Source organism: Lathamus discolor, chromosome 7, assembly GCF_037157495.1.
Source record: "Lathamus discolor isolate bLatDis1 chromosome 7, bLatDis1.hap1, whole genome shotgun sequence".
Taxonomy (NCBI): Eukaryota; Metazoa; Chordata; class Aves; order Psittaciformes; family Psittacidae; genus Lathamus; species Lathamus discolor.
Genome location: NC_088890.1, coordinates 417,562 through 442,376, shown reverse-complemented (window position 1 = coordinate 442,376; position 24,815 = coordinate 417,562). Strand labels below are relative to the sequence as shown.

Genomic DNA, 24,815 nt, shown 5'->3' with positions numbered 1-24,815 from the left:
CTTAGGTCACCAAAGTAAGTTGTGTCAAAGATGTTGTTTAACTTGATTCTTTCACTTCAATTTTTCATGTTCAAGTTTTAACATGACATCTTTATGGAATGAGGGCTGTGTGGCAGTAGATAGTGCTAGAGCAAAACCCTGCGTGGAGCTCAGTGAAGAGATGACAGGGGTGGGGAACAGTTCTGTACCTGTTCAACTGCCTGCAGCAGGGAGACTGGTGCATTGTGGTCCTGGAATAGATCTGTGCTGTGTGGCAGCTTTTTGTGGGGTTTTTTTTGTCTGTTTGTTGGGGTTCTTTTGTGTTTTAAACCTCGGTCAGAATTTACCGGAAACACAGTAGAAAAGGTAATTTTCCACTCTCTTCTCACCTTTCCATTTCTCTGCTGTTCTCACTTTTCACTTGCTGGAAGCTGCTTTAATGGGCAGTAGCCTGTTCTGCTGACAGACAAAATTGCCCTAAATCCGGCTTCTGCTGTTGAACTACTTAGGTTTTGGTTTTTTTTTCCTGGTGATGTGAACCAAATGCTGCCAGGGCTTTGCTATTGGCATGGAAAGCTGAACAAGCTGCTAGAATGATCACCCCAGTATCCAGGGCTGGTGCTCGCGTTCCTTGCAGAAGTCCAAGCGGTAGTTGAGTCACTGTCACTTCTGAGCAGCTGTCATTCTGTCCTTATGAAAGAGCTTCTTTGATACAGTCTAGAATAATTATCAAGTGTCTTTGCAGAAAACAAAATTTCAGCCTTTCATTGCTCTGTGGCTGGGCATTCTGCTGCTGACATGAATGAAGTGGATATACTGCTGTTAACTGAGCGTGGGGTAGGGCTGGGTCAGTCTTTGAGACTGAAGACATACCTTCTTGGCTTGCAAAAGAAAATCTGTACTTGGAATTGATCTGTTACATGTTTTGACATGAATAGTATTTTGTTTCAGAAAGGCATGTTCCTGAAAAGCATGCAGAAATGAGAGTTTGTATCCACTTCAACAGGCTCAACAGAGTGAGCTTCCCGAGGAACCAAGTTGGGACACACTTCCTGCCTCGTCCTTCTCCTGGCCCTCCCAGAATCTCCGCTTCTTTTTTTAATTGAAAGCTGTCTAACTTGGAGACTTGCTATTGCTTCCTACCAAGCACTGAGCCTTGATTGGTTGCTGAAGGCTGGATCAGTTCATGCTGTGCTCTGTGCAGTCTTGCTTTTCTTAGGAGGCATAAAGGCATTCTTTGAAAAAGCCTTTATGTATTTTAGAGTCTCAGCTGTGACCATGTTTGCGAGCAGAAGGTAATGCAAACCTCTGTATTGCACTATTGCAGGATTTCCTGGGATCTGGAGACCCCAAAGACACAAAGATGCTCATAAAAAAGCAAGCAGACTGGGCCAAGAATATCAATGAACCCAAAGCAGCAGTGGAGATGTACCTCTCTGCAGGCGAGCACATGAAGGCCATAGAAATCAGTGGGGACCACGGCTGGGTCGATATGTAGGTTCTAGTTCCATCTCAGAGATAATATAGAATAAAACTTCAAATAGATCTGAGTTCTGCATAATTTTAAAATAAGACAAAACTTATTCGCTGTGTGCTTTGTTTATGTCAAATTGAGTACTTGAAGCACACCTACAATTAAAAATGTTTTAAAGTTACATATGTTTAGATGGTAAGGACATAAATATATAATGAAAGCAAATGCATTGCAACAGGAAAGGGTATGAAGAGGCTCATCTGTAGTATGAGGCTGTCTTCTAAAATATGCATGCCTTAAGCTTTTCAGAGTAATCACCACAGCAGCGCTTACATGCAATAGCCTATTTCTCTGGTTTAAGCTGTTAAGGATGATCACCTCGTGGGTAGAGAAGACAACTGCAGCACAGTATCTCCTTGATTTGCAGTAGGTGACACTGGGTTGTTTGCCGAGTTGCCTAAGATCTTGGACAGATCACTTGGCCTTCCCCTGCCTCAGCTGTTTTGTTCAGCAGTCTTTTCTTAGGTTAGGGAGGAAGTGTGTCCCATGTCACTTAGTCATGTAGGACCTACTCCCTCCCGCTGTCTTCATGACTCTGCAGAGTCTGAGACATGGATTTGCACGTATGAGTGAAGGTTGAAGGAATGGGGTTGGAGTTTGTGAAAGGAAAAATAAGAATTTGGGCTGTTAGCTGAAAACTGCTTAAACAGCATTGCATGGTACTACTGTTGTGCTGTTTATTAAATAATAACTGATTAAAGGTGGAGTTAATGATATAAATAATTAATAATAATATAAATAATTAAAAGGCAAACCAAGGCAGAACAGGAACATCTTCTTCTTTTTACTGGGTCCAGGTTAATTGAAATTGCTCGAAAACTGGATAAAGCTGAGCGTGAGCCTTTGTTGAAATGCGCCTTCTATTTTAAGAAGCTTGCTAATCCTGGCTATGCAGCAGAAACCTACATGAAGGTTGGTGACCTGAAAGCATTGGTCCATCTCCACGTGGAGACTCACCACTGGGAAGAAGTAAGAGAGCCCTCGATTCCTCTGCTTATTGTTGCTGGCTGCAAGAAGTGTCTGGCTCCCCCAGTACTGTAATAAAGGGAGCAGCAGGCAGGCAGGGAGGGAGGGAGACTGCTGTGAACGGGATTCAGAGTATTTAAGTTAATTTTCATGCCAGTGTTTGTTCAATGGTGGGTTTGGTTTTTGCTTTTCTAGTTGTTTCGTTTCCTGGCTGAATAATTGGTCTCACATCTGAGCACCTTTTTTGCCTGTGAGTTACCATTGCCCACTTCCTGTGATAATCCACGGGATGCTTCTAGCCCACTAGAAAGAAAAAACAGTAATTGTATCATGGGAAATTCTGCTTTGAACTGCGCTGTTTGTAACTTGCACACACCTGGCATGTAATTTAGATCTGATGACCATGTCGGGTGTTGGTGTGGACCCCACTCTATAACTGGATTTATGCTTCTAATTAGATGAAGTTTGGACTTTACTGGGTTTTCCCATAAAATCCCAGGTCTGCTGGTAACAGCCCCCTCACAGGGTGGGTCACCATTAATTTTCTTCTTGTTTTTTCACATGAAGCTTTTTGTAGGTCTGGGTTCCTAAGGAAGTGTTTTGAAAGTGCTGCTGGAATTGACAATCCCCCTCCCCAGTTATACGGGTGCTTTGGAAAATTGTAGACTTGCCCCTTCCCTCATTCACTCGTGGGTTCAGGAAGTGAACCTGAGCTGCGTTTAGAGTGTGGGGTCCATTTCTTTAGAAGATCCAGTCTGTAAAAATAACAATATTTGCCTCTTGCTGTGCAATCCACTGCATTCTGCAGATGAGCACTTTCAAGCTCCTCTGTTTCCATAACCAGGCTGTGACTGTGCTTTGCTGCTCATCCTTTGTTGGTGATTGCTTTTTATTTTAAAATACATCAGTTTCATATGGGAGAAAATCTGGAATGCACTCTTAATTCTGTGTATGCATTTTTATTGAGTTTACCTACAGCTAAATTGATTGATCCCCTGGAACATTGTAAACCCTTTAACTGTTCAAACCATGACGTATTCTAAAAATGAATTTGTTGTTCACCTCAGGCATTTGCTTTGTGTGAAAAGCACCCTGAATTCAAAGATGATGTCTATGTCCCTTATGCTCAGTGGCTTGCAGAGAATGATAGATTTGAAGAAGCCCAAAAAGGTGAGATTGTCACTGATGGGTCACTGGTCATTTGAAATCTGCTCCATACTTGCCTAGTAGAGAACATGCAGTCTGCCCTAGAGTTTCTTACCACTGAGATTGAAAACCAAATCGGATTTGTTGTTTCATATTGGTCTTAAGGTAGTGGGAAGTCTCTTTTATTTAATAAGAAAATGTGATGAATCTGTCAAATTATGGCATCTAAGTACAGGTCCCCATTTTCCATCTCATGTATCTGAGTGTGGCAAGTGGCAACAGTATTTGGCGTATAACCTGAGCTGTCTTTAATAGTTTCATAACAATAGAATTAAAAATATGGTGGCCACCTTACAAACCTGCATGGAAAGCCTGGGTTTACTTTATATTTAGGTAACATTGGGTTTCTACAAGTAGAATTTTCTAATTTCTCTAAGAACTTGTCTGTTTTGTTAAGCTTTGAAAGTTACTTTTAAAGACAACTGTCAGCCTTCCATCGTGTGGACAGGCTTCACATTTAATTCATAAACTATTCCAGGGATAAGGAGATGTTGAAGCAAGCTCCATGTGGAGCCAGCACGTTTTTAGTCTGGTTACCTCTTCTCAGGTGCAGCTCCATGTGACTGTTGTGTCTGCTGTTCCCAGAGCCAGCACAGATCCAAGTGTAGAACTTCATTCGCTTGTAAGGGCCAAGGCAGTGAACTTGCCAGACATGGTCTGAACTAGCTTGTGTGTCTCAGCACCAGAGCTGTGAGCTCCTGGGTTTAGGGCAGTCTGGGAGCTTGCACATAGGGCTCTGAATAAAGGCCTGCGGTTCCCAGTTTGTTCCACAGAGTACTGGGCTGCTGTGGCTCAGCAAATATAAATGCTCCAGAACTGGGTCAGCTTGAGATCGCTGTGGAGCTACACCAGAATTGGTTATAGGTGAGCTGGCTGAAGTCAGGAGGCAGCTGTGCTGTGGGAGTACGTTTCTGGGGGGTGGTTCTCCCCATCCCCATTAACCCTGTATGAAGACTGTCAAATGCATGTTTACACAGAATTCAGGATCTTACTTTATACTGGCTTCTGAATATCAGATAAAGGCTGTTAATAAATGGTAGAAGGAGATCATAAATGCAGCAGTCTTTCAAAATACCCAGTGTTACAAGCCAGAGCACTAGCTTCAAATGTTAATTTACTGTAGTTTTGAATGAAGTTGTGACTTTCAGTGTTGAGATTGCTCGTACAGAGATCTAATCATGGTAGCATTTTTGCTATTTCTGTATTTAAAAAAAGCAACCAGCATTGTATGAAACCCATGATCTTGAGAAATGCGGAGCCAGTGCAAAAGCCACAAAATAGCTACAGATGTTTCTCATGTTCCATTAGTGTCGCTGCTTTCAAGGAGAAAAATACCAGCATATAATCCTTTTTATCCTGCCCTGGATAGACTCTGCGATACTGGCTGAATAGACTGCTCTTAATTTAAAAGCATTAATTCTAGTTAATTGATATAATCACACTGTAAAATCCTCTGTTTGGGCTCCCTGGTAGCGTTCCACAAGGCTGGCAGGCAGCACGAGGCGGTGCGGGTGCTGGAGCAGCTGACACACAACGCTGTGCTGGAGAGCCGCTTCAACGATGCTGCTTATTATTACTGGATGCTTTCCATGCAGTGTTTAGATATAGCCCAAGGTAAGTAACTGAAAGGAAGTTTCTATTCTTCTTGTTACCTCCTTGTGCATGTAGACAAACAATTACTGTATTGTGGTAGCTTTGCTGTGACTGCCTCACTGTTGTGTGGCTTTGTTTTGGTTTTCTAATGTGTGTGTAACTCTGGCTTGTGCTATTTCTGTAGTCCCTTGGTTTTCCCATGTGCTCACTTAAAACAAATAAGCCAAGCAGCAAGAGCTGCATGCACAGGCCTCCTGAGCAGAAATCCAGATTGTGTCTCCTGGGACTGTGTACCCTCAGGGCCCTTCCCACAGCACACCTTATCTAGGGACATGGTTGGAGGGTGAACATAGTAGTAGATCGAAAATTATTTGGGAGTGCAAAATGCGTGTAGTATTTGAACAGAGGCTAGAGAGGTACTTTACAAATTATTTCTGCCTACAGAGATAAAACTGACTGTTCATTAGCTATTCTCTTCTGAATGTATTTCACTGTGAGAAAGGTTCAGCCAGTAACAAGAAGTGGAATTCAGTAATAATTAACACAGAAGATTGATAACACTTCCTTTGGCCTGGTGCTATAAGTACCTTTCTCTTTTTAGTTCAGTTGTTGCATGCTGGTGTGGATCTGTTACCCCTCAGGTATTTTGTAGAGATGTAAATATTTCCAAATGGCTTAGTGGTGTATTTAGCATTTATGAATTAATGTTTATTCATAAAGTCTGTAGTTATGGATGAGGTTTCCAGTGATGCAGACCTGCCATTTTCTCCTTTAAGCTATAGCCTCTAGCTATGTTAAAACTGTCACCTCAACTGTTTTGTGCTTTACCACACTTGCTTTAGACCAGAAATTTGCCCAGAAAAATGGTAAGTCTGTACAATGTGTGGTTTGCCCAGGGAGGTGGGACACACGTGAACTGGTACATGCCTCTCTCAGAAGTGCTGGCACCTAAACCGTGGTATGCTGTTGTATTCCAGCTGAGTCTCACAGGCTCACCTTGGATACTTACACTGATGCCTTTGCCTCCTGCAGAGAATGAACAGCAGAAGACTGAAATGTTGCAGAAGTTTCATCACTTCCAGCATTTGGCAGAAGTTTACCATGTCTATCATGCTATTCAGAGATACACTGTAAGACACTCACTTCAGAGGTTTTTGTGTTTATGCTTCCTGGCCATTCTTCTTTAGGGAGTCCAGAAATAACCAGGAATATTGAATGACTTTTCAGGCAATTAAATATTGAGTGTAGATTAGTGATAGTGTATAGTTACTTACTTATTTCTTTATTTTATTATACACCCTTCTGCTGTGCTGCACAAGAACTTCTGTTTAGTTCCTAGAGCCTGTGGTGCAGCTTAGCAGATCTGGGCTTGTCTCGTGTGAGCAGATGAGATGATGGTGACTGACTTCCACCCCCAGCCCTTTTTTGCTGGTTGTGTCCATTTGGTTCTACAGTGACCTGAGCTTCTGGACCTACACAGGCTACCTGATGTGTGCAGACTACTCCAAAATGATAAGCAGTCATGAGTGAGGAGCTCCTGCTACTTCCAGCAGTTACAGCAATGTTGCTGATACTGCTGGTAAAAATACTCTTTGTGTAAAACATTGAGAACACTTGATCTGTGTCCTTGCCCAAGAGTTAGTGCTGTGCTATGGAGGTCTTTGCTAGTCAGACTACTTCAGACCTGACAGTTATGGAGGCTCCATGCTGCTGGCCAGTCTGCCCTCAGTTTGAAATAGCCTGTTAAAGATTCTGTTTCAGCAACATGAATCTCTTTCTCTCTTTTTCTGCATGAGGTTTGGTGATGAAGACATGCAAAATCCACATGCTATGATCTGTCAGTACCTCTTCTTTTTATAACTGTATGAAGAAATGCAGTAGTTGAGGTGCCCAGTACAGGGATGCTTAGTGATGTGAGTTGTTGGTTTTCCAGCTTAGAAATATGTGTCTGTATTTTTAATACTGCAGGAGGAGCCGTTCAGTTTCCACTTGCCTGAAACCCTCTTCAATATTTCCAGGTTCCTGCTGCACAGCTTAACAAAGGAGACTCCTTTGGGGATCTCAAAAGTGTATCCTTCCAATACAGAAAAAAAATCTAGAAGTTATCTTGTGAGATACATGAAAGGAATACTTGATGTTCAGCCACAATGCAGAGATTTCCTACAGGATATCTTCAGTTTCAGCTGTTGGCTGTAGTTCATGGAAACTGGCTTTTGTCCCTAAGGAAATGATCAGCATTTCCAAACTGTTGTGTGTTTAACTGCATGACTGTTTTTTAAATAGTTTTGGAGAGCTGTACAAATCAACTAACGTGATTCTCAAACCACCCACCGAGTCTGGTGCATCACCTTTGTCAGAGAAGCAAGTTCTAGGATACCAGTCACTGCAACAGGATGTTGGCTTTGAGTCTTGACAGCATTGTTGCAAGGAGACTTAACTGAGAAAGGAGGAGGGGGGAAAACCAGGAGCTTTTGCTTTCCATGAGGCTGGTATCACTGTGTAGTGTCTGTCAAGCTCACATTTGCACAGCTTTGTTAGTGCATATTGCATCTCTGGAGAGCACTTCAGAAGTGAGCCCCATGGAAAGCCACCTGTCTGTAAAAGATGGCAAGAAGGGTCACTGGATGACATGGGCAGGCCGGATTTTCTTGGTTTCACTCCATTTCTGTTTTGGATGGGATGTTAGCTTTCCATTTCATCACCTTCTCACTTATAAAAGGTTTTATGGAAATTATACATTTGTAACGTGCCCCGTGATCAGTAACTTTCCAAACAGCAGTTACTGTTAACGCACTGATGAAAGGGAAGGATGACCCGTGGTCAATGACACGGAGCATGTGCTTTAGTTCCAATAACATCATGGGTATTTAGTTGGTGTCAGTGGGGTTGCTGGTGCTTTAAGGTATTTATTTGTTTAGGCTGGGGGAAAATCCATTCACTCTAAAACTACTGAAATTTTGTAAACGGAGCCAGCATATTTGACCAAAGCAGTGTTTGTGGGGGGTCAGCTCCTTACCTCGGTAATAATTGCCCACAGACATTTTGATAGTCCTTTCACTCTTGTTTTTAAATGGAGATATGTAAGTGGATTTCTTCTGTTCCAAGCACCAGTGCACAACTGCTCTGATCAGAAAGAGTACTGCAGTTCTTCTTAAATGCTGTTTTGATTTTTATTCCTTAATTAAGTTATAGCAATACATTATTTGCCCTGGCAAAACAGAGTAAAGCTCTTGGTGCGTACAAACTGGCTCGTCATGCCTATGACAAGTTACAGGGACTGCAGATCCCAGCTAGGTTCCAGAAATCAATCGAGCTGGGCAGCCTGACAATCCGATCCAAGCCATTCCATGACAGTGAAGTAAGTTGTAATGTGTTTCATGTTAATCGTTAATATGCGGCCTCGTCCAAGCATCTGAGTTGTTGTATCCACAAAAGAAGTCTGAAATATATTAAGCATAGCTCTGTGATATAATTATAGTTCTGCTGGAAACAGTCCTTTTATTGTTATTCTTCAGGTCAGACTTCCTTTTGCTCCTGAGAACAAATTAAAATCAGCCCTTTCTTTATGGGCAGCTTCCATCCTCCCTCTCCTGTCTGGCATCTACCTTCCTCTCTGCCTATTAATTCTTTCGAGCCTTTTCTGTCTGATCCACATGCAATTACTCCACAGTCTTGGTCTCTCTCTCCAGCTGGAGGTCACTTTCATCTGTCCCGTTCTTGGCACTCTTCCCCTCCTTCACCTATCCCTTGAATAACCTTCCTTCCTTAAGTCTTATTTTAACACCTTTTCTTCTTTAACTGAATCCTGACTTTCTGCAGTGTTCTGTAAAGCCATGTCTCCTGGAGTACTCGGTAAAAATAAATTGTATTGTGCAAGAGAACATGCACCTGCCCACCTGAAATAATAGAAACACAATCTTAAGAACTGTCTAAAATAACTGCGCTCTTGGAGGAGCGGTGAATTAGTTGAAGAACTTAAATTTGACCAAACCTTAGAGTAAAAAAACTTTGCTTTGGCAGCCTTCTCTTGTCACTGTGTATTTGATGCAGAGTTCTGCTTCTGAGATTGCAAAGTCAAGGTGACAATTTAATTGTTACAATGGTAGATATGGCTATTTTTAATGTGAAAACTTCCTGCTTTATTAAAAAGGGAAAGCATTTTCAGATGTTGAGGGATCTGATTTCACAGCAGCATTTCTCCAGATTAATGATGATGTATCAGTGGTGTTAAGCCTAAGGAACCCATATTTAATCAAAAACAGAGTTCAGGATATGCTGATCTGTTTATGATCACTGTGCTCTGTATGTGTCTTTGCAGGAGCTTGTGCCCTTATGTTACAGGTGCTCTACCAACAACCCTTTGCTGAATAACCTGGGGAATGTCTGTGTTAACTGCAGACAACCTTTTGTCTTCTCCGCTTCCTCCTATGGTGCGTTGGAATATCACATGTGGTTGTGCTTTTCAAGTAGATATATGTTAACAGAATTGGCTGGTACTTAATTTCTTCTCTGCAATGTTAGTTGGACAACCAAGTCTTCCCTTTTGATGTTAGATTTGACTGTGTGGCTGCCTCTTGTCCCAGGGATTGCTGGATTTTGTTGCAGGACAGCAGTAGCGTTGCTTTGAGACACTGCGTGTGCAAAGTGTTTCATTAACACAGAAGCAATCCTTTGGGAAGTTGAGGGGGTTTTGTTTGTTTTATTGCCTTTAACTTGCTTCATAAAAACATGTGGGCAGAGCACCACCATTGTAGAAGCCAAGGGTGTTCATCTCTGAATGGGCACAGTATCTTATGGGAGGCACTGTCTGAACTCTTGATTTTCACACTGCTTTAGAAGTGCTGCACCTGGTTGAGTTCTATCTGGAAGATGGCATCACAGATGAAGAAGCTGTAGCTCTCATTAATCTTGAAGCTCCACGATTGAATAAAAGGGAGAATAAATGGCAAGAGATGATGAGCGACAGTATCCTTTTGATTAAGATTGGTTTCCAGTCCTTTACTTAGGGGAAAAAACAACAATTTTGAATTACTTTGCCCCTCCTTGGGTTTAAAGTTTCCTTTTTTGTCAGGTGACTGATGTGAGTGCAATTACACTGTTTCCTCTTCAAGTTAGTACAATCACCAAAAGGGTGTCTGAACTAAACCTAATATTTCATAAAGCTTTTTCACCAGGATGATTTGTTTCTAATCATGTGAACTATTTTTTGCACAATGGAATGCCATGCTTTACCTGTTCTAGCTGATTTCTGTGAAGAATGGGGAGAATCTCAAGTGTGCTATTCACTCCAATAACAGCTCATTTTAGAGGCTGCGTTCTCTTAGCCCAGGAAAGCCAGCATGGACTTCCTTTGATACCATTCCTGCTGGAATCTGGTTTGGACTGCTGTGGCATCCAGAGCTACCAGTTGCTGTGGGGGCCATGTAATACTATGTGCAGAGTAATGTCCAAGGAAACACCATCTCTGACTCCAGCTGCTCAAACTGTGGTTTAAATAGGCTGCTTCATGTTCAGGAGGGGGCGGAGAGGGAAGAAGGCAGAGCTGGCGTCAGGCTTGGTTGTGGTCAGCTCTGCTGTTCTGCAGCAGCTGCAATGATCAGTTTTCCCAGTCACTGTGAATCACATCCAGCCCTTCTCCAGCACTTTCTGTAATAATCTAGGCCCTGCAGCAGTTTGAGAACACTCTGGAACAAGGAGGACACCAGTCCTGCTGGTTCGCTCATATTTATTCTATGGGTGCTGGCTACTGTGATGACAGTCCTTAAGAAATGCATCCAGATGCAGAGAGCTTGAGGCTTGATGACAATACAGATATTGAAGATGATGACCCCTTTACAGCAAAACTGAGCTTTGAGGTAAGAGCTTTACCTGTGCCTTACAGCTGCTTGTTTCCTGCTCCCAACAGAAATGAATAAAAAAATATGGCTTACAGTCCCTGCCACTCTTCTGGTGTGAATGTGTTGGAGAGAGACACAAAGCAGGGATGGGGAGAGAGGGACAGTGCTGGAGAGGGAAAGGGATTTACCAGTTAATTGCTCTCTTAAATAAACAATGCCACAAACCCAACAGAGATCTTAAATGTTCCTGGAGCTTGGTTTTATCACCATACAGTGACACAGTAAGGCTGTCTCCGGGGTATTCTGTGTCTCTGCAGTGCACCTGTAAATCAGTCCTTGCTGTGAGGTTTTAATAAAGGCTCTGGGCATGGGTGTTATTTACAAGGAGTTGTGTTAAAATGAATCATGGGAGCTCGCTGTGGGTGGATGCTGCTGTCGCTGAAGGTATTGATAACACTCAGCGAGTCTGGTGGGACTAGACCCAGGCCAATTCTATATTAGCTTTTTCTACCGAATTTTACTTTGCTGCTTGCAACAGTTTATTAATCCTCAAAGGGCTTTGCGGTTGGTAACAGTAATTCCTTCTGAACCTGCTCTCCTGCAGCAAGGTGGCTCAGAATTCGTTCCGGTGGTGGTGAATCGTGCTGTTCTGCGGTCCATGAGCCGCAGGGATGTCCTCATTAAACGCTGGCCAAAGCCACTGCGGTGGCAGTACTACCGCTCCCTGCTGCCAGATGCCTCCATCACCATGTGTCCATCATGCTTTCAGGTACGGTTTCATGGAGAGGTTTAAAAAAACCCCCAAAACCCTACAGCCGAAACAATTCCAGTCATTGAAACCTCATGCTTTAAAACGTATTCAACAAGTTCCTGAATGATGTAGACAAAGAAGGCAATGAAAACCAAAAGTCAAGCTGTGTGATGCACAAAGGAGCAGCTGAAAACTTTGAGGTAGCTGAATTTGAGAAGTTGCACTGACAGCAAGTCAGAGCCTCTCGAGCAAACCTTGGCTGAGCAACAAACGCTGATTTATAGTTCTTTCTTTGCTCTGTCTCTCTGACTTTCAGCCTGCTCTAGCAAGGAAAATCAGTCAGTAACTAAGTTAGCTTGTGGTTTCGTCCCTCTCCTTGCCCTCTCAGGAATGGCTTTTGAAACACTGGAATTCAGTCACGTTTGCTTACACAGAAACTGTCTCATTTTTTCTTTTCTTCTGCAAAAGTAAGTAACTGGTTTGTGCTCCTGAGCAGCATCGGCAGTGCCGTGTGAAGTGCCTGCTGCTCTGCTCCAGGTCATAGCATGCTCAAGCAGTTGGAAGCAAGAAGGCCAATTCTCTTGCAGGGTAGCTTCAGAATGCTGGTGCCATAAAGAAGCCACTGAACTTGGTGTGCGTTTTCTTTGAGCAAGTCCCAGGCTAACTTGTCCCTAAATCTGCTCCTCATTAACAGATGTTTCACACAGAAGACTATGAGCTGCTCGTACTCCAGCATAACTGCTGTCCCTTCTGTAGACGGAGAATAGATGAGTCAAACCAATGAAGAAAACCAGTCTCATGCCTCGGCTGACAGACTGCCCTCTTGGCTTAGCAGAACACTCCTGAGACTCACAGAGCTTTCCTGACAACTTCACTAAGTCGTCGTTCCAGTTTGTCCACCAGAGTGGAACCGAGTTGAAGAAACGTACCTCTTTTAAATGCAGAGGTCTGTTGTTTGTGAGTGTCCTCTCCATTTCCCAGAGCAGCCAAAGTGCCACAGAGTTTTACCCGAATGTTTCTAGGGTCAGGTTCGGTCTTGAAGTAATTGTTATTTTGATTCCAGCTTGTATTAGGACTTGATTTGCTCCTTACTCTGTACCTGTTACGGACAGATCTCCAAATAAACAGCGCTATTTTTCACTAGTCTCAGTCTGGGAATGTGCTGTAACGCTGCGGCTTCTGAGCGTGAACAGGGATTTTCTTTCTATTCCATTTAGGCAAGGACAGGTGTAGAGTTTAGAGCTCTTCAAACGTGATCTTAAGAGCTACGCTGACTTGGCGCTGGGGGCCCTCTCGCAGCCCCACTGAGGATTTAATGCTGCAGCCGCTTGACCAAGCATGGTGGGTCAGTCCTGGCAGCAGCTCAGCCCCACGCAGCAATTGCTCAGTCCCCCCCTACCTCCCTGCAGGACTAGGGGGAAAATCACAAGAGCCAAAAGCAAAGAAGCTCATGGGTTGAGATAGAGGCCATTTAAGTGAAGCAAAGCTGTGCATGCAAGCAAAGCAGTATGGAATTTCTTGACTGCTCCCCAGTGTCAGGCAGATGTCCAGCCTGCTTCCTGGAGAGCAGAGCCTCAGTGTGAGTAACGGTTACTTGGGAAGGCAAACACCACAAACACAACATCCTCCTTCCTCCTCCTTTCCCTGAGCTTTTATTTCCGAGCACATCATCTGGTGTGGAATGCCCCTTGCCCAGCTGTCCCAGCTCCATCCCCTCCCTGCTTCTTGCCCAGCTCTGGCCCGTTCTTTGGGGACAGTGGGGAAGAACGCAAGCTCTGGTCTCAGCTGTAGGCACAGCACCGGTGTTTGTCAGCGCTGGCTCAGACACAAACCTGAGGGGTCGGGGCTCCCAGGGACAGCCACTGAGTAGTTCTGCAGTGGGAACTGCCTCAGCTGGATGGGAGCAGGGGAGAGACAGGTCTCTTGGCTTTAACCCAGTATCTGTTGTGCCTGTGTCACCAAGGCTTGTGGAACTGATACAACATCCTGCCTGTTGCAGCTTCCCCTTGTCTGGATCCTGCCTCGCTGTCTGGAGCTGCTGGCTGAGGTGGATGGGTGCTAGTGAAGCAGCGACACGGGACGGGACTCCGCATGTGAGCCTGGTGGTGTGGCTGCGGCTGCTTGAGTTCCTCCTGAACGTGCCACCCTGCCATGGCACTGCAGGATTCCCAGTCCCCTGGGGATTCCTGACCAAGTTTGCTTAATTTACCACTTCAAAACATTCTGTTCTAATTAGGGCTCGCCTGACTCATCTGTCACTGTTTGCAGTGAAGACTTTGCTATTGCCATGGATAAACAATGCTGTTGGAGACGGGAGCCAGAGAGGAATGCGCTCGTTCCCCAGCACTGAGCCGGCTTTGCACAGTAGTGGGAAGGAAGAATTACACAAATAAATAGAGAGGGTTTGTTGTGACACCGAGACAAAGTGGATGGAGCAAGGAAGCCTCTTTCTGTCCTTTAAACAACTCTGTGAGTATGCTCCACGTCTGAAAAGTGCATTGGGCTTTTCCAGACAAAGCCACACTTGGCACATCTCATGTCATGAAGGTGCCTCTAGCTCCAGGCTGCCCTGGGCCGCTCAGGCTCTCAGCTGCCCCATGATAACGAGTCCCTGGATGTGCAAGAAGTCCCACCAGGGCCATTGCTCTTCGCTGTCCCTCCGCTCCGCAGTGACGCACAGCACTAAGCACCCAGTGGCAGCTGCTGACCTCGGCAGTGGCTTATTGCATCAGAGCTTAAGGTAGCACATTTGTGCACTGGAAGATAAACCTTTAATCCTTCTTGTAGGCCAAGGTAGGGTGCAAAGAGCTGCACTTGCACTTCTGTGGTGGCACTCTCTGGCCTTGGCAACAAGTGTGAAAAGTTAATTGAGAGGAACTTAAGACGAGTGGGGGGTGTTTTCATGTAACATAAAGGAAGAGCTTTGGGACTGCCCAGAGTGATCGTGGCCTCCTTTGGCTGCAGCCAGACACGTCTTCCTTTGTCCATGGGGCCAGCACTTCAGCTCCTTCAGACCTTCCCCGCTTGGAGTGAAGGTTTCCAGCTTGGTTTCTTCCTTAATGAGAGCACAGTGCTTTGCGCTTTGTTCCTTTAAACCTTCTGCAGGTGCTAACCTAACCCACAGGGAGCACGGTAAAACTAGGCCAGGACTGAAGGAAATCTGGTCAGGCCAAGAGGCCATGAGCTTCTGCCCACCTCGTGCCCATGAGCTCCAGCAGCTCCGGCACATCCTCCCGTGCTGGATGCGGCACTCACAGCCTCTGGTCAGTTCCGTTGTGTTCCTGCTGTACGTGTCCCACTGCCTCTGAAACACAAAGAGCAGAAAATGTGGGACTCAGCTGCTGGTTGGCACAAAGAACGTCTCAAACACAACCAAGTGCATTGAGTGGGGAGGCAGAGAGACGTGGAGGACATGGGATGCTCTGATGACTGCTTCCCCTGTGGGATTTGGTGATCCTGCAAGGTTCTGGAAAGACCAAAGTTTTTTGTCAGAGGCAAATGAAGTTGAGTGTGGCTTTAGCCCAACACCTCCCTTCAGTGCCCTCGTCCAGCAGCTGTCTCGGCACCAGTGCACAATGATGCCTGTCCAGGACAGATGGACTGCGTTACCTACCTGTTGTTACCAATGTAAGTGGCAGGACCCAAACCACGTGCAAAGCCAGTCTCAGAAGGTTGGTACCCCTGGAAACCTGCCGGTGGGGTCAGTGCTTCACTCTGGTGTTCCAACCTCCCCAGCCAAATCCTGTAGCAGAAAACGATGTGGCTGCGAGCACATGGAAGCAGGGCTGGTGATGCGCGTGCTGCCTGCGAGCTGCCTTCTGCAGCCTCCCGCAGGGAAGGGCAGTTCTGGTGGGGATGGTTTCGCATGGGGACTCTGCAGAGTCACCGACCCACTGCTCCTGTAAGAAGGGGCCTGGGGCACCCCCCTGTCACTGATGGAGCCCTGCCCTGCCCAGCCACCGTCTGCAACCCCCAAACCCACAGTTGGGGGGTTTTGAACCTCAACCTTCACTCCTGTTAGTGGGGGATGGGAAGAAGCTTCTACCTGTTGGAGAGACCTGAGAGCTCGGCCCAGGAGCCAAGAGAAGGATTCCCATCTCCTTGTCATCCCCTGGCAACCTGATGGTGACGCGTCCCATTCCCAGCACCTCCCTGTGGGGAAACTGAGGCATTTCGTATGGATGGGCAGTGCCCACGAGTGCCAGTGGAGGGTGGGCTGAAGGCCTTGGGGGGGAGGGTGGCACATGTGCCCCTGGGCGATGGCAGCACTGAGCTGTGATGTCCAGCTCTGGCTCATGGGCTGCAAGGACTCCCACGGGGGCCGGGCCCGCCGCAAGCCCTTGCTCCCAGGGGAGCACAGCCGTGCTGAGGAGCGGGGCTCTGTGAGTGGAGCCGCTGCCCGGATTGGGCCCCCCCAGACGGAAGCTGTGGTGCAGAGCTGGCCCTGTACATGCCAGGAACCGTGGTCCCCCCCACTGGCAGCGCAGGCCGCAGGCAGGTGTCCCCTTAACACCCTCCCAGAAAAGCCCATTACCCCGCACGATTATGATTAATAATTCTGTAAGCCCCAATCGCGCTGACTCCGGCGCCCGCAGCTTACCCGGGGCACTTCATAAGCGGGGCCCGCGGGGGCGAGCGCCGCCGCTTCTCCCCGGGGTGACGGTGAAGGCTGAGAGGCGGCGGGAGCCCCACTCGCGAGGTGAGCCCCACACAGCACAGAGCCCCCGAGGAAGAGCACGAGGCCCCCCCCGAGCCGCAGCCATGAACGGGACCGAAGGCCAAGACTTCTATGTGCCCATGTCCAACAAGACCGGGGTGGTGCGGAGCCCCTTCGAGTACCCCCAGTACTACCTGGCTGAGCCCTGGAAGTTCTCGGCACTGGCTGCCTACATGTTCATGCTGATCCTGCTTGGCTTCCCCATCAACTTCCTCACGCTGTACGTCACCATACAGCACAAGAAGCTCCGGACACCTCTAAACTACATCCTCCTGAACCTGGCAGTTGCCGACCTCTTCATGGTCTTTGGTGGCTTCACGACCACCATGTACACTTCGATGAACGGGTACTTTGTCTTTGGAGTAACGGGGTGCTACATCGAAGGCTTCTTTGCCACGCTGGGTGGTAAGTCTCCCAGGTACCAAAACATCTCCTGCTGGAAATGGCCCCCGATTTTAGGAGGGGAGGGAGGACACCCGGATGTTCTCGGGAACACAGGATTCGGGGTGGGAGGTGAAGAAAGTGACAAATGGCACATTTTTCACCATATTTTGTAGCCAGCTGCTCAGTACCCAGAGAACAACAGCTCAGCAATGAAAAGCAACCGACCAGCAGCAGATTCAGCAGTGCTGGATTTGCACATCTCTCTGGCTTGCTTTCTGACTTGAGAGGTGACAGATTTGTTCTTCCCGTTTTGTGGAGCTGAGTCTGCCATGGGCTCTGCTGCCATGCGTGGTGGCGCAGGCTGGCAAAGCTGCCTCTGCCCCCGTGCCAGCCAGGCCTGGACTGAAGCAGATGTTAAATAAAAACTGTGTCTAAAAATGTTCTCCTCCATCCAGCTCTGCCTTCAGCCATAGCCTCAAGTGGCTCTGGGTTGGTCCTCGGGGCACAAGTTTCCTGGGAAGCTGTGCGCCGCAAGGGAAAACCCTGGGATGGTGGGCACTTGCTGCATCTCGGCTTGCAAGTGCTGCCTGGGATGCATGGTAGCATCCAGCCACAAAATGCCACGGCAAAGTGGTTCCTGTGGTCAAGCAGTGCAGTGAGGAGGGGTCTTCTCGTGCCTTCCCACTGCATCTGCGCTTGGCCTCAGTTCATTCCTCTTTCCCAGCCACTGGGGGAGATTCACCTGCTGCCAGGGGTTTTCCTTGGGAGCAACAGCCCGAGGGGGCCTCGTGCTGCCATCAGTGCTTCTGCTGCTGCTCAAGCCCCGTGTCCCTGTCCCTCTCTCCCTGGCGCAGGTGAAATCGCTCTCTGGTCGCTGGTTGTCCTGGCCATCGAAAGATACGTGGTGGTCTGCAAGCCCATGAGCAACTTCCGCTTCGGGGAGAACCACGCCATCATGGGCGTTGCCTTCTCCTGGATCATGGCGCTGGCGTGCGCCGCTCCCCCGCTGTTCGGCTGGTCCAGGTATGGGCGGCAGGGCCGGGGCTGCGGGAGCCTGGTGCCGGCTCGGCCGCGCTCCGCTGGGCACTGACCTGCCCCGCTCTCCTCGCAGGTACATCCCCGAGGGCATGCAGTGCTCGTGCGGGATTGACTATTACACCCTGAAGCCAGAGATCAACAACGAATCTTTCGTCATCTACATGTTTGTGGTTCACTTCATGATCCCGCTGATGATCATCTTCTTCTGCTACGGGAACCTGGTTTGCACTGTCAAGGAGGTGGGTACCTGCCCGTGGTGGGGGCTCAGGGCCACCCTGTGCCGAGTGCTGGGAGGGGGCCTACTCCGGGTGCCAGGCTGGTGACAGGAAGGACCCTTGGTGCCAGGCTGGCTGTCCACAAAGGGGGAAACATCAGATGCCAGATGTGCAGCTCAACCGCCGCGAGCCCTGACCCCACATCCTGTGCTGGTGCAGCATCCCCCAGCTCCACCACGTTTTCCTTCCCTCCTGCCCGCAGGCTGCCGCCCAGCAGCAGGAGTCTGCCACCACCCAGAAAGCAGAGAAGGAAGTGACCCGCATGGTCATCATCATGGTCATCGCCTTCCTGATATGCTGGGTCCCCTACGCCAGCGTCGCTTTCTACATCTTCACCAACCAGGGGTCAGACTTTGGGCCCATCTTCATGACCATCCCGGCTTTCTTTGCCAAGAGCTCCTCCATCTACAACCCTGTGATTTACATCGTCATGAACAAACAGGTAACCGGTCAGGAGCCAGGCAGGCTCCCTTCTTGTGTCTCACTTTGTAACAGCTTGCAGACAGTTAGGGCGCCTGGAAGCGCCAGTGGTCCCGGAAGGAGGTTTGTTTCCGGGTGATCTTTTTCCAGCATGCTGGAGGGCAACTGGGCAGCCCAGTGCTGCATGGGCCATATGGCCCCTTCCACTTGCAATGAGCCAGGCACTGTGGCCCTGGAGCAGCTGGGGCTGTGTACACGCTGGCCCGGAGCAGCGGGCAGGGCAGGCAGCGGGGAGGGACACTTCCAAACAGCTCTGCAGGGCTCGGGGCCGGCTTCGCGGCGCCCGCCTGCCTCACCCCGGGCTTCCCTCTCTTCCAGTTCCGTAACTGCATGATCACAACCCTCTGCTGCGGCAAGAACCCGCTGGGCGACGAGGACACGTCCGCGGGCAAGACAGAGACCTCCTCCGTCTCCACCAGCCAGGTCTCCCCCGCGTAGGCCCCGCGGCGCGGCCGGTCCTCGGGGTGCGCGCCGCCGCCCCGGGAGCAAGAACCTGCCCCCGCCGCCGCCCGGCCCCGCCGCGGGCCCTGTGGGTGGGCTCCTCTCTCCCGCACTAGGAACGCTGGGCACAAGGCTGCGAACGTGTGCACGCGTTTTGTAATTAAACTGCAAAGGCTTTAGCCCCGCTGCCGTAAATCCGCCTGTCTGTTCACTCGCCGAGCGCTCGCGTCCTGCTCCGAGGGCAGACCCCGGCTCCGACGCCTGCGGGGCACGGCCCGAGCTGCCCTCGCCTCCCTGGTCCCACCGTGACCGCGGCAGGTTCGGCTGCTGCGAGGCGCCCCCAGCCCTGCCCGGTGCTCCCCGCTCCGGCCCTGCCCCACCTCCGGCACGGCAGGAGCCCTGCGAGGCTCCGTCACCTCCGGCATGCCGCAGAGGTGATGGCTGCGGACGCTGCCCCGCAAGCGGGCAGCACGGAGGGGTCCTGCCGGCGGCAGGGCCCGGCCCGGCCCGGCCGCGTGTGTCTGCAGCCAGACGTGCCCGGGAGGGCCCTGTGCGTGCTCCCGCAGGCGCCCCGCGCAGCCACACGCGCCCGGTGCTGGCACCCTCGGCGCGTCCCTGCCGGGTGCCCCCGGCAGAGCCCTCCCGGTCCCGGCGCGGGCAGCCCGGCACCAGCCCGAGTGGGAGGCTTCGGGCCGTGCTCGTGGTTTGCGGATCCACGGGCGCGTCGCTCCGCTTCCCCCCGCGCTGTAGCAGCAAGACGTGGCAGCATATGGCTCAGAGGTGTCGGCATATGTTGCGAGCACTCCACGGCGGCATATTGCAACTGCAGCAGTGTTCTTCGTTTTTATTTTTAGCTCAGTTATACAAATAAGATGTTTTTCTCGCTGTTCAGTGTTATCAACATTTGAAACTATTTTTGTACATTATCATCCTCTCTGATTTCTAATCCTATGCAGCTTTGCAAGGTCTAATACGGAACATATAGAGCCCATGCAAGTTAAACCTTTAATAAAGAGCAATTTGCAAGTACAATTCTCTCATTATTTTTTTTATTGATACTTCTGCATATTCAGTGAAATCTAAAGATTAGAGGTTTATGAATAATTCAGTGTTTAGGCTGATGCCTGATTCATGTACCTCAAATCTGGGAGCTGGTTTTGGAGGGAAGAGAAGGAAGCATTGGGTGTTTATTTGCTGTCCGTGAGGCAATGCTGGCACCTTGGCTTTCTCACTGCCACAGGACCAGCCGCAGCACATGGCCTGGCTCCAGGCCCGTGGGCTATCGTGCCACACCTTGCCCAGCCCTACAGCTGCTGCTGCCACTGCTGGTAGGGGCAAGCGAGGATTTGGGATCCCCCTGCCAGCCCAAGTGGGTGCTGGAGGCATCACAGAGCTGCCAGAGAGGTGGTGGCCAGATGCAGGAGGAGGAGATGGTTGGGGATGCACCCAAACCCGCATGGCGCCAGCCCCTGCAGCCCTCCTGTGTCCCTGCCGTCCCCTTCCTGGGAAATTTGGAAATGGACTGGAAATGGAGCAGCGAACGTGCTGGCGGTGCTGGCCCAGGGGAGCTGCGCGCTGGGTGCCTCTCCCAGCTCCTTGCTCCCACTGGCGCCTCGGGCCCCTGCCAGGGTCCAGTCGCTGGGCTCAGCAGGCGGGTGCCTGGGCAGCGCTTTGCGTGTACGTTTGCACAGCAACACGTCCACGAGGCGGGCTGTGACCAGGCCGGTGTCACCGAATCCCGGCTTGCAGCTCTCCCCCACGATGCGGAGGATGGAAGCCCCGTGACTCCTGCGTAAAGAAGGGGCTGGCGCAGCGCTGCGGAGGACCACAGCGGTCCCCGAGGTGGGGACATCGGCGCCGTTCCTGCACCGAAGTGCAGTCTGTGAATTACTCGGGCTCACCTGGAGAGCACCACAAGCATCCTGCGCCCTGGAACAGCAGGGAAAGCGTCCATGGGACCACAGGCCGACTTTTCAATGTTGCCATGCCACAGAAGTGCCCTGGGGACCCTGAACAGCCAAGGGCTCAGCTCATACCTGGCCCATGGGACGATGTTGTCTGTGGCTGCAGGTGGCTGCTGTGCCGGGAGCTGGCCCAGAGGGAACGTGAAGGGACATGGAGGGGCTGCCCCTGTGTGGGGCTGGGAGTGCTCTCCCCCAAGCACAATGGGATTTGGCAGCCAAAGGCAAGTGAGGGGCTGGTGGTGAGCGCGCCCTTGGGGCTCTGTGGGAGCCTTGCTCCTCCTGCGTTCACTGCCCGGCGAAGCAGCTCGCTGTTTTCCTCCTCTCGTCTGTGGGACCGTTTCCCCCTCCGCTGTTCTCAGGCTCCCCTGCAGAGCAGCACCCTGCTTCCCCAGGTGAAGGGAGCCAGCACGTCGCAGCAGTGCACTGGGAGCGGGTCCTGCGTGGGCCGCGGCTGCCTCCCCATTCACCCCGCAGCGAGTGCCATCCCAGCTCCCCACCACCCTCCAAGCAGCATGAGGGCCCCTTTGCCCTGCGTGCTCAGGGTCATCACCCCATGACCCCCCATCTCCTGCCCTTCCCCAGCCCTCTACTCAGACAGGCCCCCGCTCCCCTTGGCCCCTTGCAAGGCTCTGCAGAGGGCCCTCAGCCGCCTGCTCAGCGCAGTAATTAATGGCTCATTAACAGCACCTGCAGGCAGGGCGCTGCTCTGATAAATGAGCTGGGAGTGCGCGGGGGAAGCCCGTGAACCGGGGTAGAGGTGGGGTGAGCGGAGCCGCTTGGGAGCAGGGTCCGTGTGCTGCCATGGAGCATCAGCCGGGTAAGGGGTTTGCAGGCTCCTGCGGGGGCCCGGGGGGCTCTGGTGGCTGTGGGTCAGCTCCTGGGGGGCTCTGCAGCCCTCAGGGCCCAGGTCCCAGCGGGTGCCTCTCTCCCATCAGCCGAAGCCGCTGGCACAGCCCAGCTCCCACGTTTACCGGCCCAGCACCGGAGCGCTCCGCACCCCTCAACCATGCAGATGGTCATCGAGGCGCTGCGGGCCAAGGACAGCAAGAAGGGTGCCTCCGCCGCAGCCATCAAGAAGTTCATCCTGGCCAAGTACCCCACCGTGGAGCCCACCCGCCTCAAGTACTGGCTGAAGCTGGCACTGAGCAAGGGGCTGAGCCGCGGGGACCTGGTGCGGCCCCACAACTCCACTGCCACAGGGGCTGCTGGCACCTTCATGGTGAGCAGGGGGCCGCTGGCCCCACTGCAGGGGCGCTGGGGCCGAGGTGGACGCCAGCCCTGCTTCCACCCCTCTCTCGCCCCCAGTTAGCCCCCAAGATGCTCAAGCAGAAGCAGCCGCCAGGCCAGGTGGATCCTGACAGAGGAGAGCCCCCGAAGCCAGCCCGGCCCGGGGCCAGCCAGCCCGGCCGGGCCCCCGCGGCGGGTGCGCGGCAGGCAGGTAAAGGGCTGGTGGTGCCGCGAGAGGCCGGGGCGCGCCGGCCCCGCGGGGGCTCCTGCCTGGGCTCACGCTCTGCCCGTCCCGCAGGGGCCGTGCGGCAGAAGCCGGCAGCGGCGAAGGAGAAGCCGAGGGCGAGGCGCACGGAGGTGAGCATGGCGCGGCGGGCGGGCCGGCCGGCGGCAGTAGCTGGAGGTGCTCTCTCCCCTGCAGGCCCCCCCCCCGGCAGCAGCCAAGCCCAGCAGCGATGAAGCGAAGCCCCCGCGCGCTGTCGGCCGCCCCCGGGGCCCTGGCAAGGGGCGTTCAGGGCCCTCCATGGCTCCAGCTGCTGCGGAGGCAGGAGGGGACAGCGGCGTCAGCCCCGCGGGGGCCCGGGCGAAGCGGCCGCGCAAGACCCCGGTGGGAAGGAGCAAGAGGAAGGCGCCCGAGGGGGCCCAGCCAGGAGCGCCCGAGGGGGCCCAGCCAGAAGGGACCAAGGCGAAGGCGGCTGAAGGCAAGGTGAGGAAGCCCCGGGTGAAGACGGGAGCTGGTCAGGGGCAGGCCGGCCTGAAGAAGGCAGCGGCCCTCCCAGGGGGCAAGAAGGCCCCATAGTGTGTCCTGGACAGCCCCGCCTCCACAGGAGCGCAGGTGGGCTCAGGCCCTTGGCGTCTCTGTTGGGTTTGTTCCCAGGACAGGTTTTAACTCTGTTCATGTCCTGCTAATAAAGCTGCTTCATTCCCGTCGGAGCGTGACTGCTGCCCTGCCCGTGGGCCTCTGCCGCTGCGCTCCCATCTGCTGGCCTCATGCCACGTGGCGCTGTGCTGCCTGCTCTCATGGAGAGGTGCCCAGCCTGTCCCCATGTCCCCGGCTCTGGGCCGCAGTGCCAGGGAGTGCTGGGCGTTGGGTGCTGTGTGTGTGCAGGCTGGGGCTGAGCCCCAGGGTGGGTAACGGCCCCTGGCACCCACAGGACAGAGCACAGTGGCCCCCGGGGCACTGTGGAGCTCAGGCACGGCCAGCCCTGCCTGTGCGGGGTGGGTGCCCGGCCCTCTGCCCTCCTGCCTGCCCTTGTGCTAATGCCTGGCTGAGCTGGGATTAGAGGAGTGCAGCAGGTCCGGGTGCGTGCCATGGGCAAGGGTCCCCAGTGTGGGGGCAGCTGGCGGTGCTCTAACTGTGGCATGAGGAAGGTAGAAGTGGTTTTAGGGCTCAAAAAAAGGAGTTTGGGATGTCTGCTGAGGACTGCAGCATTGCTTGTGCAGCTCCCCCCTCTAAACTTGTCTTGCTGGCTCCTGAAGATCAGCATAGGAGCATTTTCATTTAATAGCTTCAAGTGCCTGAATTTCTCTTGCTGTGCATGGAGCAGAGCCTTTCTGAAGGTCAGCCTGATAATGGAGAGGGTTATAGTCCTCCTGGGCAGGAGCAAATCAGTGGAAGTAAAACTCTCTTCCTAAAGAGGATTTTGCTAATCTTCAGCTGGCCTTGCCAATGCCCTCCAAGGCTCCTGGCCTTGCTCTGGGGCTTAAGCAAGAGCTGAGCAAACTCGCTTCTCTTTAAACTTCAGCCTTGGCCGTGTTGATCCATCTTTAATGGAGCTGAAACTCGTCGCACCCAGGGACAGGGTGGGAGATGCTGCAGCAGTAACGGAGCAGAGCTCCCCTGCCCCTCTGGTGTGGATCAGCCTCGCCAGGCACTGCTCCCTGCATGGAAACATCCCCTAAGGGAGCTGTGTCCTCTCACCAGGCTCTTGGTGTGAAACACGAGGTGCTTGCTTTGCCAGAGGCCAAACCATGTAATGACTGGATTTAGCTTCAGCTTTAGCTTCAAGAATCAACTTTCTAGTGGGAAAGGAAAATCCCTCTGGTGTCTGGAAGGAGCAGCTTTTACTGGGGGAGGTGGAAAAGAGAGGATTTAGAAATACCGTGGTTATTAGCACCTATGGGCTGGTGTCATGGTGCTGAACCCAGAAGCTTTGAGGGGGGGTGGTGGTGCAGAACAGGCACCCGGGCTCCCTGGGGCTGCGAGAAAGCACAGTCTTGGGGGCTGAGAACACTTGACAGAGGTGAGGGTGCCTGGCCCTGGGCACTGCTGTGGTGTTACTGGGCTCTGTGTGTGTGGTCATGGGCACTGCTGTGGTGTTACTGGGCTCTGTGTGTGTGGTCATGGGCACTGCTGTGGTGTTACTGGGCTCTGTGAGTTCAGCTGCCAGCTGTGTCCTTACGTGGCTCTCCCTGTGTCTTGG

General features: G+C 51.4%; 3 protein-coding genes across 5 annotated transcripts in view; all 3 read left to right on the top strand.

Annotated features, from left to right (window-relative positions):
* IFT122 (intraflagellar transport 122) overlaps positions 1 to 13,009 on the top strand; it is a 31,048-nt gene extending 18,039 nt beyond the window's left edge. Inside the window, exons 18-29 of the mRNA XM_065687303.1 lie at positions 1,307 to 1,473; positions 2,311 to 2,482; positions 3,547 to 3,649; positions 5,159 to 5,299; positions 6,311 to 6,408; positions 7,247 to 7,347; positions 8,471 to 8,636; positions 9,597 to 9,708; positions 10,115 to 10,243; positions 11,057 to 11,133; positions 11,720 to 11,884; positions 12,561 to 13,009. Of these exons, the coding sequence (XP_065543375.1) occupies positions 1,307 to 1,473; positions 2,311 to 2,482; positions 3,547 to 3,649; positions 5,159 to 5,299; positions 6,311 to 6,408; positions 7,247 to 7,347; positions 8,471 to 8,636; positions 9,597 to 9,708; positions 10,115 to 10,243; positions 11,057 to 11,133; positions 11,720 to 11,884; positions 12,561 to 12,650 (1,521 nt within the window). The 3' untranslated portion in view covers positions 12,651 to 13,009. The remainder of the gene's footprint in view (positions 1 to 1,306; positions 1,474 to 2,310; positions 2,483 to 3,546; positions 3,650 to 5,158; positions 5,300 to 6,310; positions 6,409 to 7,246; positions 7,348 to 8,470; positions 8,637 to 9,596; positions 9,709 to 10,114; positions 10,244 to 11,056; positions 11,134 to 11,719; positions 11,885 to 12,560) is intronic.
* A 3,164-nt stretch (positions 13,010 to 16,173) lies between these two features.
* Positions 16,174 to 20,233, top strand: RHO (rhodopsin). Its single transcript, XM_065686946.1, has 6 exons — positions 16,174 to 16,988; positions 17,822 to 17,990; positions 18,079 to 18,244; positions 18,483 to 18,722; positions 19,079 to 19,190; positions 19,279 to 20,233. Exons 1-6 carry the CDS (start codon positions 16,412 to 16,414, stop codon positions 19,359 to 19,361), a joined length of 1,347 nt encoding a protein of 448 aa, XP_065543018.1. The 5' UTR covers positions 16,174 to 16,411; the 3' UTR covers positions 19,362 to 20,233.
* A 1,683-nt stretch (positions 20,234 to 21,916) lies between these two features.
* On the top strand, positions 21,917 to 23,325 carry LOC136018227 (histone H1.8). Of its 3 annotated transcripts, none has more exons than XM_065687282.1 (5): positions 21,917 to 21,982; positions 22,101 to 22,336; positions 22,471 to 22,603; positions 22,691 to 22,749; positions 22,814 to 23,325. In XM_065687282.1, the coding sequence occupies exons 1-5, from the start codon at positions 21,967 to 21,969 to the stop codon at positions 23,189 to 23,191; spliced, it is 822 nt and encodes a 273-aa protein (XP_065543354.1). In that variant the 5' UTR covers positions 21,917 to 21,966; the 3' UTR covers positions 23,192 to 23,325. The 3 variants fall into 3 exon arrangements, with proteins under 3 accessions (XP_065543354.1, XP_065543353.1, XP_065543356.1); XM_065687281.1 differs by having other exon boundaries at positions 22,101 to 22,384; XM_065687284.1 differs by having other exon boundaries at positions 22,101 to 22,384; positions 22,471 to 22,599; positions 22,814 to 23,189.
* Positions 23,326 to 24,815: the final 1,490 nt, after the last annotated feature.